At 50.3% G+C, this 17381-nt stretch overlaps 4 protein-coding genes across 4 annotated transcripts; 3 read left to right on the top strand and 1 right to left on the bottom strand.

Moving 5' to 3' along the window:
- The first annotated feature begins 2938 nt into the window (after window positions 1-2938).
- HMPREF1120_07642 (uncharacterized protein) lies at window positions 2939-4574 on the top strand. Its single transcript, XM_009161870.1, has 2 exons — window positions 2939-3543; window positions 3647-4574. The coding sequence occupies exons 1-2, from the start codon at window positions 3327-3329 to the stop codon at window positions 4147-4149; spliced, it is 720 nt and encodes a 239-aa protein (XP_009160118.1). The 5' UTR covers window positions 2939-3326; the 3' UTR covers window positions 4150-4574.
- Window positions 4575-5967: 1393 nt separating this feature from the next.
- Window positions 5968-7338, bottom strand: HMPREF1120_07641 (uncharacterized protein; the record flags this gene model as incomplete). The annotated part of the gene is made up of 1 exon (XM_009161869.1): window positions 5968-7338. The coding sequence occupies one exon, from the start codon at window positions 7336-7338 to the stop codon at window positions 5968-5970; it is 1371 nt and encodes a 456-aa protein (XP_009160117.1).
- A 5825-nt stretch (window positions 7339-13163) lies between these two features.
- HMPREF1120_07640 (uncharacterized protein) lies at window positions 13164-13916 on the top strand (the record flags this gene model as incomplete). Its single annotated transcript, XM_009161868.1, has 4 exons — window positions 13164-13224; window positions 13282-13301; window positions 13364-13451; window positions 13510-13916. 4 exons carry the CDS (start codon window positions 13164-13166, stop codon window positions 13914-13916), a joined length of 576 nt encoding a protein of 191 aa, XP_009160116.1.
- A 238-nt stretch (window positions 13917-14154) lies between these two features.
- HMPREF1120_07639 (uncharacterized protein) lies at window positions 14155-17045 on the top strand (the record flags this gene model as incomplete). The annotated part of the gene is made up of 2 exons (XM_009161867.1): window positions 14155-15099; window positions 15165-17045. 2 exons carry the CDS (start codon window positions 14155-14157, stop codon window positions 17043-17045), a joined length of 2826 nt encoding a protein of 941 aa, XP_009160115.1.
- Between the last annotated feature and the right edge of the window lie 336 nt (window positions 17046-17381).

The following is a 17381-nucleotide window of genomic DNA, read 5'->3' as shown; positions in this document are numbered from 1 at the left end:
TCACATCCGGGCTCCCCAGACGAATGGAATATTGGCGCGTACTAACCGTGCACTCCGTCAGCACTCGTCGGTTGTTCCCCCCACCGAGTGCACCACAGCGATACGATCGTCCACAGCGATACGATCGTTTTTCTGCACGCGGTTAGGATATATTCTGTTTACAGCCGCTATAACGATAGTTTTATAATATAAGCGATAGCTAAGTCTAGTAAATTAGTACTGTAATCGTATCGAATATAAAAACCTACTATCCGAGAGGTCGTGGTTAACGTACTCTCGAAGTTACCGTACGTAGTCGACTTAGAATATAAAAGTACTAAATATATAATAACTACCGTCGATATAATATCGGTTAAGAACGTATATCGACGTTATATAGCGATAGTATAGTACTATAGCAACTTATATACGCGAGTATATAGTATCCTGTAAAGACCTCGTTATCGTTACCTCGGCGCGTAACTCTTAATATAATAGCCTTATAGAGGTAGTAACCTATATATCGAGTCTATCGAGCGTATCTTAACGTCGTTAAGCTATCTCTGGCGTACGTCGACGTCGCTCTACCTCTTATACTGTATCGAGAGCCGCGTCGACGAGTCGCTTTTATAGTCTCTTTGCTGGTCGGCGCCTCTTATAATAGTCTAATATCTTAGCGTCGTTACGAGCCTAAAGGCGTCGACGTGCCGTCTCGACGTATATAACGCTAATTAAGGAGGTTTCGATACGTTAACGACGTCGATTCTCTCGTAACGTACGCGTACGTTTAGTAGCCTTAGTCTCGCCGAGTTAGTAAAGCGTCTCCTAGCTAATATACGTACGCTCTATTACGGCGCGGCGAAACTTACTAAATAGCGTAGCTGTTTATAAATCTACGTCTTATACGTTCTCTAATATTATATCGGCGTACGTATTAAGCTAACGTATACTCTTCCGCGGCGTACTATTAACGTATAGGTCGTCGTCGTCGTTGTTACTCTCGTTAGAGCTATTCTCGATAGTAAGGCTATTAAGTACTTACTTCGGATTAAACGATATTAACCCTATCTTCTTAAATAACGAGCGAATCGTTAACGAGTAAAGTATCTTCGTACGAATTATATAAAGATCCTCTAAGAACTTATAACGCTAAAACGTAAAATCTCCGTACTGTATAGCGCTATAGGCTATTAACTTCGCGTAATAGTACTTTAACGGTTAGAATACTACGATATCGAGAGGTTATAGGAGGTACGTCGAGTACGGCGATAAGTAAAAGAGTATAATTCTCTCGTCCTAGTAGTATTTAATAAAGCTATACTCGATATAAGAGTTAAAGTCGTCGCTTATTAATATCCTATAGCGCCCTTTTATACGTTTTTTATTCTTCTATTAAAATAATATATCTACTTAAGTAGTATAGTATCGTTTAAGTAACCCGATTCGAAGGAGACTAATATATATTCGTTAGGTAAGCTTAAGGTTATAGAGCGCTCGCTAATTATATCGCCTTTAAGAATAACGAATAGATCGATAAAGTCGTCGATAGCGTTAATAGACTTAATTAGCGTATAATACTCGCGATTTTCGGGATTAGGAAGATATAGACGCTTATTCTTATTCTAACGCTAAGTAATAATATAGTACGCTCTACTAATACTAATAGAGAAGCCGGTCTTGTCTATATTCTATATATTATCGTCGATAATAGTATATTACTCTTTAATAGCCTAGAAGCGACGAAAGTACTCGATAATTAAAATATAATATTCTATCTCGATAGATTATCGATAAACGTTAATAGACTTTCGCTTCTTAAGTATAAACTTAGAGTATCTATTAAGAAAGCGCCGCGTCTATTCGTAAGATATACGAGATTAACTATCGTTATCGTCGTATACGTTCTACGTAAGTTATAGTATACGATTTACTATTTAAATAATTATCGAAGGCCTTAGGGATAGCCCGAGATCGTTATAGCGCTTTATAAGCGTATAGAGAGCCTTCTTCTACTCGTTAGAGAGCCTCTTATTATATCCTCCTCTTATACTAACGCCTAGTATATCTCGAAGTCGTCTACGTACGCGTTAAACGGGGGCGGCGAATACGTCGGCGGCGGCCTTTATATTAGGATAATCGCCGCGATTATACGCGTCGTAGGCGTTAAGGACCTTCTCCTCTATTAATTGAGCGTTAGTAGGTATCGTTAGTTGTATATATACGCGTTAAATGAAGAGTATATAGAATTTATAGAAAAACGATCGTATCGCTGTGGACGATCGTATCGCTGTGGTGCACTCGGTGGGGGGAACAACCGACGAGTGCTGACGGAGTGCACGGTTAGGTAGATTGTTGTTCCGTTGCTAGTAATGTATGCACAGCACACCGGCAGGCTGCGCGAAATCCACGCGCGAAGACGAGCTCGAGCGACCAACCAACCACGACCCTGTGCCTGAGACGAGTCTCGGATACGCGACGCAGACAAACAAACCACAACGAATCAAAAAGACGCATAAAAACATTGCAAGGGGCAACGAACCAGGGACCTCAACACGCTTGCACCAGAACAAGATTAAACTGGCTGTTCAAAGTTCCACCACGCGAATTGCCTTGTGCAAGTGGGTGGTGGCTTGACTCTCTGCGACTCTTGACTCTTGACTTGTTGACCCTGACGCCATCTGAGTCAAGTTCAGCTGGTGCCAGCTTGAACCGTGCGAAAACTAAAAGGGCCTTGCGCACCCGTAGGGGCATGGTTGTCGCGAACAACGGCCGACAAAAATAAGGAGATGCCAGTTGCTAGCACTGGCATGGCCGAGTAGTTGTGCTGGAGTGCGGCCGTCACCACCGTCACCGGCGATTAAATAACATCATCGTTACCAAAAGTACCCAGAGTGATCCATCATGGTATAGAGAAATGTGCACTCGAGTTCCTCAAAGAACGCCTCTAACTTGCCGCCGTCGCCCAGCATGGACGGTACCAACAATCCACGGCGGCTCCAGCTGAGGCGGAGAAGAAGAACGCCGTCACTAATAAAAACAAGATCATTGCTAGTCCAGTAGTATAGCGCTATATCGCGGTAGCTGAGCAGAAGCCAGTAGTGGTGGCAGTGCATGGTGTGAGACTCCTGAGTTTACTTTTCCGCTTGTGTCCGCCACCACGAACTGTTCTTTTTTGATCAACACAAAACTGAACCCTGTCTCTCTGCACATCAATCACCTTTCTCTTCACTACTGTCATCCATACATAGGACACCCGTACCAAACCAACTGGTTGATCCTAGTTGTCATTGTCGCAGTCGCATTATTACTCGCATCTGTTGTCGCACAAGTTTCTAGAAACAATCAACATGCGCTTCTTGAGCACCGTGGTCGCCGCACTCTGCGCAGCTGCTGTGTCAGCCCAGAGCAGCAACAATGCCATCCTGATCCCTGAAGGCCAGTCGACATTGGATGTGACCGCCGGAGAGCCGTTGACTCTGCAATGGTCGAACCCATCCAGCGGCACCGTCACCATCAAGCTGCAACAAGATCCGATCACCCCTGACTCGGGTATCGTGCTGGCCAGTAAGTACCACAGTACCGCCACTTTCACTTCGGCCGGACGATTTGCAACTCGACCAGCTTGAGACAACAGAATAGCAGTATACTGACAATTATCTTTCTTCAGGCAACGTCCCGGCCTCTGACAAGACCGCAACCGTGCAAATCCCTGCTGCCGATGAAGTCAACTCGCACCTCTACACCATCGAGATCATTGACGACACCGACTCGAGCAACATTAACTTCTCCCCCAACTTTGGCATCAAGGGCGCCACTGGCACTCAAACCGGCACTGCCTCGACTGCTTCCTCTACCGGCACTGCCCGCACCTCATCGCACACCGGCTATTCCAACTCGACCACGACCAGCGATTCCTCGTCGTCGTCTGGCACTGCCTCTGGCAAATCTTCATCTGCAGCCACCAGCAGCGGTAGCAGCGACAGCAGCAGCAGTGGTGCCCACACCACCGGTGCAAGCAAGACCGCGACGCAGACAGGCACGGCCACTGGTAGCTCTGCCGGTGCGACCGAGACCACCTCTGTTCCCAACAGCAACAACAGCGGAGCTGGCAGCTTGAAAGTCCAGGGCGGTCTTCTCGCAATGGCTGTTGGCCTGGTGGCGGTCATTTAGAACGGCCAGTAATAACATTCTTGTGGTCAACCAAGGGTCAACATTTTTCAGCATCAATATGGTTATGCCAGCTGCGCTGTCGGTCCAGGCCGGCTTCGTCCGATGCAGTTTCGGTACATTTCAAACTTCACCTTTGCTGATGGTTCGCTCAGTTGGGGAGCCTTGTGTATATCATCTTTTGCCTTGCTTCTCCTTCCCTTTCTTGTACACTATTTCAATCCGAACAAAAGAGAGCCGGGAGCACTGGTTTTGGAGGTTTGCATGGACGGTTGGCATAGTGTTCAACATGTGGCTCTGCATTGGATTTCCAGCATCAGCGTCACGTAGCAAGGCAGGGGCCGGTTCGGGCAGGGCAACTTGTTATAGTTAGCTGCGATGGTTAGCATCAATGTACTGTATATGCAATGCATTCATTATCCAAGTAAGCTCTTGCGTTCTCAAGGTTTTCTGTGAGTATAGGTCCGAGTAGTATTCGAGATGGAAAATAAACCGGAGGGTAAGCAGAATAGAAATTATTATACGGACATGAATGAGTTCTAGTAAGAACTATCTGGCAAAAGAGCATGGAACTTGGAGTGACTGGAATGCGTGGCCTGCATGTATTTGGATATGTCTCTACTACCTTCGATAAGGAAAGTCCTAGTCAGCGTCCCACAGGCCACGCAATCAACCGCAAAATTCCATGCAGCATGCAAACAACATTGTAGGATGAATATCTGATAAGGTACAGTAGATGCAAAACCTCAACGAGTGAGTTGGTAGTGTATCTCCATACCTGCATAAAGCAAGAGGACCTACTGTACCAGGTACTACTACAACGTTGTAGAAGTACTATTGCAGAAGCAGAGAAAGGCAGTGCACAATCCCATAAACCACAGCCTGAGGCTCGTAGTAGTATCACAGTACTTCCTGCTAGAAGTAGGACGTCAGCACTGGCTTCTCTTTTCTTCCCACTGACATCGATTGACCTTCAAGTTGTTCGTGGTCACTACTACTAGTACTGCACTGTGCTGACTGACCGGCTACCTTAGATAAGCGTCGGTTTCTCTTGCCTCAGGCTGGCTACTAGTATAGTACGCTGATGAATCATGATCAGATCTGCCCACCGAGTTTCGCCCGGCCTTTCCTCCGCATAACGATGACAGCTGCCCCCCGTGGAGGAAAACCGGGTCCAACTCGAAGAAAGGGCATTCGAGGTCATGGTCTGGGCATTTTTGTCGTTACCTTGAGGCACATCGGCTGCCAGTAACACTGGCAGTGTGTCGGTTAATATCGGAGTGGCTTCATGGCTGGCCCTGGCGGGCTGATGACTTGCATTCGCTTGCTTTTGACTCCTTTTGTCCTGCTTGCTTCACGATAATTCCCCGGATGGCCTACAATCGTGACTATTGTTTGCGAGATCAGTATCTTGACCGAGAGACTGCCGATGATGGCGATCTCTCAAACTCCTCTGAAGGAGGGTTGCCTCGTCTAAATCCGCTCTGCTCACTATATCGTGGTCTATGTACGCATGTAAAGACATGGTCCTCCTCGCTCGAAGCCAATCAGCACCTGTACCGGCAATTTTCAATGTCCATCTCGAACGGCCGTCGCTCCAGGAGAGGACGTGCCCCGGATCTAGCACCGTAGCCCACCTCCTGATAGTTAAAGACACATGTCTCGTAAAATTCGTGCTCAAATAAAGCCATGAGCTCATGAATGTTCCAAACTCGCTGCTGGGGCATGAATGTAACCGGCAAATGTGCCATCAACACCGCGCTATGCTGCCCTGGATGTTCCAGATATATCTCAATTTCCCGCCAATAGACTGATTATCGGCTATTCTCGGTTCCAGCCCACGTTCCATATCACGTGGGCAATATCTTTGAAAGTATTGACGGCGTACATGGCTTGTCCGAACAACGTGTTGTTCATGATGGCCTCTTCCTCGTCATCATATGGCATGAACATGCCAGATTCGGTCCTCCTCAGATGAGGATGTAGGCCGTTCCCGTTATCTTCGTCATCGTAAGGAGACCGCTCTCCTCCCAGGCTGGATTGCGGTTGCCATGGTTCGTCCACCAACTCTGGGTCATCGTCGATAAGAAAGTTCTGGTGCGGCCTTGGCGGCCTCAAAGTCTCCTGTGATGGTGAAGGAGAAAGTTTCCCTCCCCCGTTCCCCCATAGGCCAAACGAGCCTTTAGGCATCTCTGGCGGTTCCGGGGTGTCGGTTCTGTACTTTAGTGTGGTAGAAGGTAGTGGCACAATTGTTTTGGACTCGTTACTGAAACTGCCTCGAGGGGTGGTTCTGCTGCTGCCGTTTCGGTGAGAAGGAGCCATCATCAGGCCACAATCGTCATCCTCATCGTCCTCAAAAGTAGATTCATCTTCCTCATCGGACTTGTCGTCCTCCTCCGATTCGATTGCTTGTACCTGTCGGACCTCTTCATCAAACAGAACATGTTTGCATTCTGATGGGGTCGGTACTTCACCGAACGTGAACGACGCGCGGGGACCCGTCAGGTCGTGGTCCGCAGGAGTATTGGCCACCGAGCTGTCGCTGTACCGAGGCAAAGCAAATTCCGAGTTACCTCTTCTGAGTATTGGGCGACCAAGGACCGCAGGGCCGGATTGTTGTACCCGGATTATGTCTCCTGCTCTTTGGAGAAGCGAGTGTTGTGATCTGGATCTCTCAAGAATGACGGCTGAAGCCGACTTCTTTTTGAGAATTGGCTTCTTGGAAATGAAGGAAGATGAGTGGGATAACCGACTGGGCAGGGGCGATGTGTTTCCCACCGACTCTGTCGTGCTCCTGTGTGTCTGTAAAGGTCCGTACAGCCAGGTCACATCACAATCCTTCAGCCAGTTCAGCGTCTCCGGCGACACAGTTTTCAAGCGGTTTTTCGTTTTCGTCCACGATCTCCATGAGGCATTCTCCAAACGCGTACCATTGGTCAGGCCGTTCCGTTTGTGCGTGACATAGCTCCATGATAGCCATATATCTTCTTCCTTCCATTCGTGCGACAGATAATCGACGTGTCTGGTCGGTTCCGGTTCTATGGCTTGATCATCCTGGATGGTCTTTCTCGGGATCAAAGGATCCTCGACTGCAGGTGTTGACGTAGTAGTCTCTCCTTGCCCTCCCGGTATCCGTGTGGAGGGTGCCGGTTTGCTCGAAATTCCCGAGCTCTCGAAGGCCGGGAATGCCATATCACCGTCGTCATCAACGCTGTCTCTGTGATCCAAGGACAGGGTACTGGCGGGTGTCGAGGCGTAGGAGTCCCTCCTAGAAGAGCTCGAATGGGTCAATCGGGGCGAGGAAGGGGCGGTGGACGGCGAAGAGTCGGGGTACGCCCCGGCATATTCGCGAGAAGAGTAGGGGTGGCGGTCGTGAGGTTGACCAAAGGACAACGAGTCGTTGAACGAAGAGAGGCCAGGATATGAGGACGAGTCAATCGGGCTTGAAGAGAAGGGAGACGCCCCTGGAAGAGCTGTTTGCAAGAGAGTCGTCATGAGCACGACCTCATATGGTATGTTCCCTTCCTGTTCTCACACCGTCAATGTCTTGTCCGGGTTGGGTTGGAAGTGCCTTCGCCGATGCTCATAAGAAGGCTCAGCCACTGCAGTTAGGGCCGGGATACGAGGCAAAGTGTTCTCAAGGTAGGTTTGTTATCGCTTGAGGTCTTGCTCGTCTTGGCTCGAGTGGTGTGCCTGTCAAGTCCAAAAGAAGGACCGCTGTAAAGGTACGATTGGGAACGCAGGTCGGGGTGTCTGTCCGTCGGGTTGAAGTTCGCAGTATGACGGTGTGGAGCGGACGATCGATATAAGCAGCACCTGTTGAAATCAAAACTTTGCAGTGATCAGCGACATGGATAAAAGAGGAGAGTGATCGGGAACTTAAGAGGCGCACAATCCATGCAGAGGTGATGGAAGGATTTGTGGGAGGAGTGGAGTGCCAGTCGCGACGTGCAGTTTGCATCGAGGGCTCCAGTCGCAGCGGGCGAACGACGAGGCGCGTGCGAATGGGGGTGGAGCCCATGCAGTGGAGGAGCCTGCCAGTGAGGAGCAAAGAGGCGGAGGAGCGAGGGCGCCAGGTGCCAGAAGTGCCAGGGGACGCGAAAATCTAGAAGAGGCAAGCCTGGGAACCTTGGAATCGTCGTCGCAGTACCGCCACATCCTGGTCCCAGGCACGGGAAACCCATCGACTGTGTCCTCCCACCTTCGGCTTTCTCTACCTACCTACCTATACCAGTACTACTAGTAGCTGCCCTACCACGCTCTTACCATTCGCTACGCAGCAGAAAGCACTTGGAGGAGGGCAGGAAAGCAGGACCGCAGCTGGAAGTTGGACGTTGTTGGCGTGTGTGGCCAGCCGCCACTAGTATGTAAAACACAGGCCAAGGGCGAGGGGAAGGAAAAGAGAGCCGCCTCCCGAACTGGCTGCTGCAGCGCTACGCAGCAAAAAGACCATTTAGTTGTGACTGGCGCTGGCACTGGCAGGGCAAATCCAGAAGCACAGACTAACTGCTAGTCAGTAAGGTAGTAGTAGTATAGTAGTAGTAGAGGCCATTCATGCAGGCATGACTGGGGCGAGCGGTTTCTTGGTGATCGTGCTCTCGCCTCAGCTGCGGTCTACCGTCTTCCGCGCACGGGAGGGTTCTACCGGCTGCGAAGGGCGATTCTAGTCGGCCTTAGCTGCATTGCTGCAATGAGGTAGATGGCCGCATCGGGGATGGCTTGTTGCTGTCGGAGCGCTCGAGCGGCAGAGGGCGGGCGGCCACGGGTTTCAACTGACTTCAAGTTCGGGTTGGCGGCGTGGGGAGGACAAAGGAAAACCCTGAACGCTGCAGAGAGGCGAAGGAGAGTGGATGGCGCTCACACATCATTTTTAAATAAAGGATGGCGTCGACCAGGGCCAGGTTAGGCGAGGAGGTCTACTAGTAGGCGAGAAAGAGAAGACCAAAGGCGGCCGTGGACTGGAAATGGAGCCTCGAGCCAGCTGGTCAACAGATCGATTACTATAGGTGGTAGGCATGCATTTTCGAGTATGAGCGAACATCTGTCCGAGGCGACAATTGCTGTCATTGGCGTCAGCCACTGCTACCGGTGGCATTGGCATTTATGGAAAGCTGTCGCTGTACAGTAGGTGGCTGTAGTTGCAGGTCAAGGTCGTACAGGCTGCTGATCTGGAGAAGAAAGAGGCGTGGTCTGACGCACACACCGCATTTCTCTCCATGGCATTGGCGTCCCTGCAACTGTACAACAGCAGATCTCAGTGACAATCAGGGGTTTCTGGTCCACTGTCTGACAAGGATTTGGTATTTTCTTAGTCAACCGTTGAACGGCTGTTCAAGTTGTGCAACACTGGCAGGCTACGGAGCCTGAGGGGCACCGCTTATACATCAACCTATAGTATTGCTGGTCGCAGTAAGAAATATCTTCCCTGTTGGCGTTTTTGATAGTGATAGGAATCGTGTTGACAGCAGCCAAGGATTGCGGGGAGGAATTCAACTTCAATTCACCGATGCCTACAACATTATTGTACGGTGTAGAATAGCTTTTTTGACCGGTATCCAGTCGAAAGTCGCCGACCACACAGAGAATCCTGTGCCGCATGGATTGACTCTCTCTCTGTACCTAGGTAGGTAGGTACGTACTAGGTAGTATCCTTGCAGTCCTTAAAGTTTTCTAGGGTATTCTCATACTGCCCGTATGTCTTCAGATTGCTACAGCTGCCTTGGAAGGCACTACGAGGCAGCTGGTGATCGACGAGCCTGCTGCCATACAAGTTACTTACCGCCACTACTACCATCGTACTGCTCACTTCGAAACCTCGGCCTCTTTGTTCAGCTTCTATCAGCTCTATCTAATCGTGGATACGGCGATATACAGACCTTTATCTCAAATCTATGCCTACCCAAGAACCATGCCAGCCACCACTGCATCCGCCCACCGCGTACGTGTTTTCCCTGCAGACATCATGCAACTCAACCTTGACCCATCACAACCCTGACTCACAGACCGTCCTTTATCAGGCACTTCGTATTCCTATCACTATCCCACGCGTGCTGTTGCTTGGGTGGCTGTCAACCCGCCTAGGGCCCCTGATGCCTGCTTCCTATCGGAAGGGCTGGCTGCCTTGATCAACGCAGCAACGTGCGTGGGACCTCCTACATTCCAGTTGTAGGATTCCTGGTTTATTGCTGGTGTTATCGTTCTGCCATCCACTGCGGTCCAACTTTCCGACCCCTCCAAAGAACCAGCCACAGATCACGACAAGCAGACTACCATTGTACACCCGATACTGATACTTTCCGAATCCCTCTGATTTCATTTGGGGTGCATTCTCAGCTACCAAACTTACCAATCTCTTAACTAATCTTCAGCATGTCTTGGACACCCAGATTTGCGGAGCAAAGATCTCCCCGTGTTGCTCAACCAGGAGCTTCCATCCTTCACCATTCTTGCGCTCATTGATTCCCTCCTCTTTGACCCTTGGTTGACAAGACACATAAACCCGACTGGCCCACTTCGCCTTTCGAACGTTGTTACAGCCGCTGGGATTAATGGGGTGAGCCACAGACATCTTCCCGCCACTGCACCCGGGAACTTCCTACCTGAGGCCTATGGATTGTCTCCTTCCGTTCTGGTCGCACTCGGTGAAACACGCCTGTCTTGCAGATGCGGCCTGTGCAGTAGCCCATTCTTGGAATGATAATGAGCTGGGATGCATCTTCGATGTTATTCTTCCCGACTCCTCCCAGCGTCGCCAGCAACAACAGGATTTCCTGACAACACGAGCCTCTTCCGTCACAGTGCATCCGCCTCTCCGCTGTACAATGGTACGTTACAACGCATAGGGCACTGTAGACTCGAATGTGGCGCAGGGGGCCCCCTTGAAAGAAGCACCTTCTTATCTTCTCATAGATCTTCGGGGTCCTCACTTCTCCGACAACGTGCTCACTCTATGGTCTCATGGGCCTCGCCGTTGTCGCCATCCAAATCCTCCGCCGAAGTTGAGACTGCAGGACGTTCCAGTTGGCTCTCCCATACATGAGACACCTGTGCCTAGAGCGAGTTCCTTCAACGCGCACGGGCTGCATCCTATTGACCATCAAAAAGCGGGAAGTAGCTGCAGGCTTGACACCCTCCTATGAGCAATCTGCACGCTGGTCCGATCGACATGGTCGTTGGATGGTCCGGCAATGCCCATCGTCTCCCGGGCTCCCATGGTCATTCTAGCCATAAAGGGCTTGCTCGCAATTTCCTACACCAAACCACAATCCATGACAAATTCCCCCGTTGATAATCATTACATTGCATCCACGGTTCACGCTTTGCAGAGATAACGACTTGGAATACCATTTCAGTGCAACAAAACATGGGGTGTATCTATTGTTTCTTGAAGGTGCCTCGCTGTTATCAGTTGCGCAACTGTTGCTCACCGAACATAGGCCTGCCATGGATGAGTTTGCTTAAAGTAAGCTGACGCTCTCGAACTCTGACACGAGCTTTTGCGCTATTATTCCGTGACTTTTTCCTAGCTGTACAAGGTTATCTCCTGCGGATCTACCAACGAGTCCTTGGCTTTGTAGCACATGCGAGGGGACTTCTGTCTTGCTACCGTATCAGCTCCGCAATATAACACTCGATGACTGGGGAGCTCAGCTCAAATGAGGCATAGATAGGCAAGAAGACTGTGGCCCATCGTGGATATTCCGTTCTTTTTATCCTGCTTCAGCAGGTGTTGACACGATGTGCATAGCAAGAAGTGGCCATCCTCTCCGTTATTGCCAGGATTGTGCCGCCATTCGGGCGTCTGAAGCATTGCGCAATTGCCGGTCAAATAGCAACTTTTGCGACACCGAGCCAAGCGAGCGCTGTCAACTCCACAACGTGGCATTGCATCTCCGGGGTTGTCAACAAAGGTCAATCCTGCATCCCTAAGGATTTTCACATGCAAAAACTCAACCGGTCACGTATAGTCGTCCTCGCCATGAAAGGTGCTCGGTTGCCAGGTTGCCGCGGGATTGAAGTACTCCCTTATGCACTCTATACACCTCGCATCGACAGAATGCTAGTGATTGCTGTGTGATTGTCGATCGCAAATTCATATCACTGTATATCTGCATGCAAGACTTACTTGCACCCGCTCTTGTTTCAGCAAATCCGGGATTTGCAATGTGGCTCTGACCTACCTGTGCTTCTTGACCCATCCTCACTGCATTGGCAACAGCTGCTCTGGGGCGGGATCATATGGAAGGCAATCACTATTATTTCTCCACATATGTATATATGCAACATGGCCGCCTGCAGGAGGAATGGACGAGGCTAACGCGAGCAACATCTGTCTGACATACTAACCAACACCATGTCTGAGATAAGACATGTAGTAGGCGAGTTGGTTGCAAGGAGCAGCCGGCTCTCAAGATTCAGTACGGCAGAGTATCACATAAGAAGGTCGTCCATGTACACGTACCTACCTACCCACACAACGACCCCTTGGGTGATGTTCAATCCATACCGGTCTACCTAAGGTAGGTCTTTGTTCATCCAAGACAGCAGGAAAGATTATGCGGTATACTTCCACTGCAAGAAACCTGGCTCTTCGCCATTCATTCTGTTTTTTATCTTGTGCTGATTGTGTCACGGACTGTAGGAGAGCTGGTACAAGCGAGTAAAAGCCATGCCGAAAATTTCAAGACTTGAAGGTCATCTGGTGGGTGAGGTACCTACTTGTAGATAACTATACCAATACTGAGGTGGTTATTATAGTAGGCAACCAAATTTGAAGTTCTACCGGCTGACATAAGCCATGGCACATTGCTCCGCGGCCTGCGGCGGTGTACAATGTTGTAGTGCGTCCGCCAATAAAAGGTCGCGACACCGGCAATTCAAGTTGTGGCGGCAATGGTTTTGAGTCTGGTAGTAGGAGAATAACCACATGCCACGCTGCACTTTGAGCAATTTCTCACATTACACGGGTCCTACTTGAGATTATCTTGATATTCTCAGTGGTGGTTAAATCGGACAAGATGTCAGAAACTGTAACAGAGACCGCGGCGCCAGCAGCGAGACAAGTCATCTACTGTGGAGGTTTGCGATTCCATCGACTATGCCCGTGGATTGACTGCTAACACTGAGTGTGTATAGTTTGCAGCCTCCCCCCTGAGGTGGGCAACGCCTTTAACCCATATTGCGCTGCCCGACCAGCTATTGACATGTGGACAAACAGTATTGCGAGTTTGGGGGTACGGTGAAGAAATGTGAGGAATGGCTTCAGAAGAATCATCCTGATCTACACCAGAAGTTATATTCCGAAGGTACGTGAACAGCTTGGTGATTCTGTTTTCCCCAATCTAATAAGGGTCGCATCAATAGAAGCCCTGAGTGCCAATCTATCTGCGCTTTCGGTGGACGCCCAGAAACGAGCAGAAAAAGACTCAGCAAAAAAGGCGGCCAAAGCCGCAGCGGCGGAGCAACGTGAAGCCGAGAGAAAGGCCGAGGCCATAGTGCTCATCAAGAGAGTGGAACGAAACAAGCGGAAATATGTCACGGTGGTCTCGGGCTTGGAGGAACACGGGCTGGATTTGAAAAAGGTAGCCAAAGAACTGGGCAAGAAGTTCGCTACGGGCAGTAGTGTAACCAAGACCGCAGCGGGAGGAGAAGAGATCACGGTACAAGGCGATGTAAGCGATGACCTGTATGACTGGTTACTGGAGAAATATCCCGCAATACCAGAGGATAATTTAGATATGAAGGACGACACAAAGAAGAAGGCTGGATGAAATACTCTCCAAGGCCAATGGCCTTCGAGGTCACACTGCGAGCTGGAGCAATTGAGCACATGAAGCCCTCCCGTACAGCATCATTAGAACTTCCGCGTCCAGCACCTTGGTGTTTGCACAACCTCTCACTGACTTGTAACTTGGTTCCGTCTCCGAGGCTCTCTGGCATTCGCATCGCACCTTTTCGACTTTCACCCTTTTCTCTAATTGCTTCTACTTGTGCAAACTGAACATCAACATGTCTGGCAACGCGCGGTCTTCTGCAGAAGACTCTTCTGACTGGGTTTCCTACAGCAACAGTTCTGCCCTCAGTGTCTTCGAGGATGTCAACTCTGGTGGTGGCTTTTTGTCGGTGTTGAAGCGAAAACAATGGTTGACGTCACTCACACGCTTTCGCCCGACTCGGAGGGTTCATTTCGCGCCGGCACAAGACGACAGTAATAATTATAGCAGCGAGAGTCTGACAGGCGTCGATCGTGTGCCTCAAGCTGGGTCGCCAGTGTCTGGCATAGCCCGTATCGGTGTGGACAAGCCCCTGGACGTTGCCGGCGCGGCTGCACTTGCGCTTGTGCCCGAGCCCAGAACATCGTCACCGGCACCCCTGGAACACTCACGGGCACGCTTAGCAGGCCGGTTCCAGATTCTAGCGGCTCTAACGCAACGCAACAAGTCAAGCACTGCCAGTAGCAGCACTACTGCCTCAGAGACTCAAACATGCCCTCCTGCTCCGCCTGCGGCCCGACGTCTTCGTCGCAAGAAGTTCTTACGACTGCAAACAGGTGTTGCTCAGCATGGCGACACAGAAGAGACCAAGCCAGCACATCTCTTATGCCTTTCGCCGCTAGCTAGCAGTCCACCAGTTATCCGTCATGACCGTGTCTGCAGCGACAGCTCCAGGATGGACACGGGTAACCCAGCTCAAAGCCCCAATCTCGCGGACCTTCTTGCGAGCCTCTCCAGCAATGAAGATGCCAGCCGCAAGATGGCAGCATTTAAGCTGCAGTCGCTGATCAACGACCCTTCATTCGCCGAGCGGTTCGTGCTCGCTGGCGGCCTCCCTCTGCTACGCACCCTCATCCTCGAGAGCCACGGGAATACTCTTGCCTACAGTCTTGCCAGCTTCGCCAGGTTATTGGAGGTGGACCAGGGCTGGGAAGCAGTGGATGATCGAGTGGTGGAAAAGGCAAGATCTCGGTATATTGTCCGTGAACGAGAAGAAAATACTGACACGACATCTTTCACATATAGGTCGTGGAACTTGTCGTATGCCAGCCACTGGTTAACATCCTGCGAGGTGCCATGGCCATCTTGGTTTCCATTGTTTCCCGTCCCTACCATGTCGACAAGTCAACGCAGGTTGATCCAGCCAACAGTGCTGGTGGCTTTCAGGCTCTAAAGCCTGCAATTGCTGTTTACCCGCAGTTCTTGGAGATGCTTGTGACGAGGCTGTCGTCTGCCGATCATGCTCTGTGCGCAAACGCACTGCAATTGATCAACTCCCTGATGCGGGATGCAATCACCAACGATAACGAGACGGAATGGCCGAAATTCATCAAGCGCATACAAGACCTAGGTGTGATCAAGGCGGTGTATGTGCTTATGCAAAGCTCAGCCCTTCAAGACCTGGCCCACCCTTTGTTGGAATTCCAGGCCCTGACCAAGATCCTCCTTCGACGCTGGCGAGATGTCCCAGTAGATTTGTTGAAGCCTGAACATAGACGGACCATCAAGGCTGTGCACCTCTCAAGCAATCCCGAGAAACAACACCAGCAAGGCGGCCAAAATGGAGAATCCAAGCACAAACATGACCCGTACAAGTGGAGGCGGCTTGGTTTCAGCTCGGAAAACCCTGAGGCTGATTTCACGGATATGGGATTCTTGGGATTGATGGACCTCTCTGATTATGTGCGGAAACATCAAGACGAGTTCCAGAGGATTTTGCTCGAACAGTCCGTTGCTCCTGAGCAAAAACGGTGCCCATTGGCCCGAGCAAGTCTCACAATGACCGCCATTCTTTTTGAGCATTATGAAGTGGATAAGATGGATTTGGAGGATTCCAAAAGCTACTTGGCCCTCGAAAGCCGGACCAACTTCGACAAGGTGTTCAAACCGTTATTGTTACACTGGAGCCGACTCCATGTTGCAGGACTGCATGCACTCCTCAGGCTGTGGAAGGCAACCGGTGCCGAGGTCGACGAGTTTCCAAAAATTGTGGATTTGGTCCGTATCCTGGTCGAGAGCGTTGTGGGAGGTGCAGACCGTACTAAAGGCATTGAAGAGATCGAGAAGGAGATGGCCACGTTCGAATACAGCAAACTCCGTGAGCTTCAGATGGAGCTATTGGAGTTGACTTACGAGGACGTTTGGGGCCAGCACCTACGTGGCTTGGAGGAGGAACTGCGGAGCGAAGCTCTGCAGTTTGCCAAGGAACAGAGAATCAGGTGTTTGCTGGCCGGGGCTTGGTTCCCCAACAACGGCACGTATTCCGATCAGCAAACCGGGGGTCCAGTCACGGAGGATTCGCTCCTTCAAAGCGGACCAGATAGCTATCGATTCATCAGGCTTTCGGAGAATCGAAAATATCTCCATTGGGCAGACTTTCAGGTGAAGGAAGAGCAACCTCCTGCGATATCTAGTCTTCAGGACAGGATTGACTTGTCGGTGGTCTCTTCTGTGGTTTCCAATGTGACTGCCAATGACCGGTCGTCCATCACGTCGGATTCGACGCTGAAGGAGCTGCCACACGACAAATTCACCACGACCAAGATTACAATCCATGGATATCTACCGAAGTCGCGCGGTGGCCGGGAGGGTCATTCTCGCAATTCATCCAAGACCTCGTCTGCTCGAAGTGGGGCGAAAGAGATGGTTTTGCTGACGTTTCAGCCTCAGAGCCACACTATTGCATCGGAATGGCTGGATGGACTTTTGATGCTTCTGGATCAACAGCCGATCACGGCAGAGACGAACAAACTAATCAACACCGTCACCAATTATGGGCTCAAGGTCCGTTTACTCAATGTGCGATTTAATGATGAAGAGGGTATAGTGGAAGGTATGGATGGAATGGACGGGCCGGAGATTCCAAGCAGAGAAGGACTAGATGAAGATTACTACTATGATGTTTGAAGTCGAGGAAGAGCAAGGCACACAGCACTTCGGGTAGCGACCACTCTGAATCTGGGGCCGCACCTACTTTCTGTTTTGCCTTTTTCTGAATTCATCTGATGGCAAGATCAGCGAAGGTGTTCGGTGATATGGGACCATGAGTTGAAGGGAGGAGCAAAAGTTACATTGGCTGAGATCACACGTTGTCAGAAATTGGGATGTCCACCAAGAGAGGATACACCGCGAAGTCATTGCAATATGAGGATGTGCGCCGAGGTATTTTATATCGTGGATGCCAACCAGGGTTCTGTAAGATGATGGATACAGCATCTGGCGCATCATTGATGCAACGCGCCG

Source organism: Exophiala dermatitidis (genome assembly GCF_000230625.1).
Source record: "Exophiala dermatitidis NIH/UT8656 unplaced genomic scaffold supercont1.6, whole genome shotgun sequence".
Taxonomy (NCBI): Eukaryota; Fungi; Ascomycota; class Eurotiomycetes; order Chaetothyriales; family Herpotrichiellaceae; genus Exophiala; species Exophiala dermatitidis.
The sequence above is the reverse complement of the archived record's forward strand: the minus strand, read 5'-3'. Positions and strand labels throughout refer to the sequence as shown.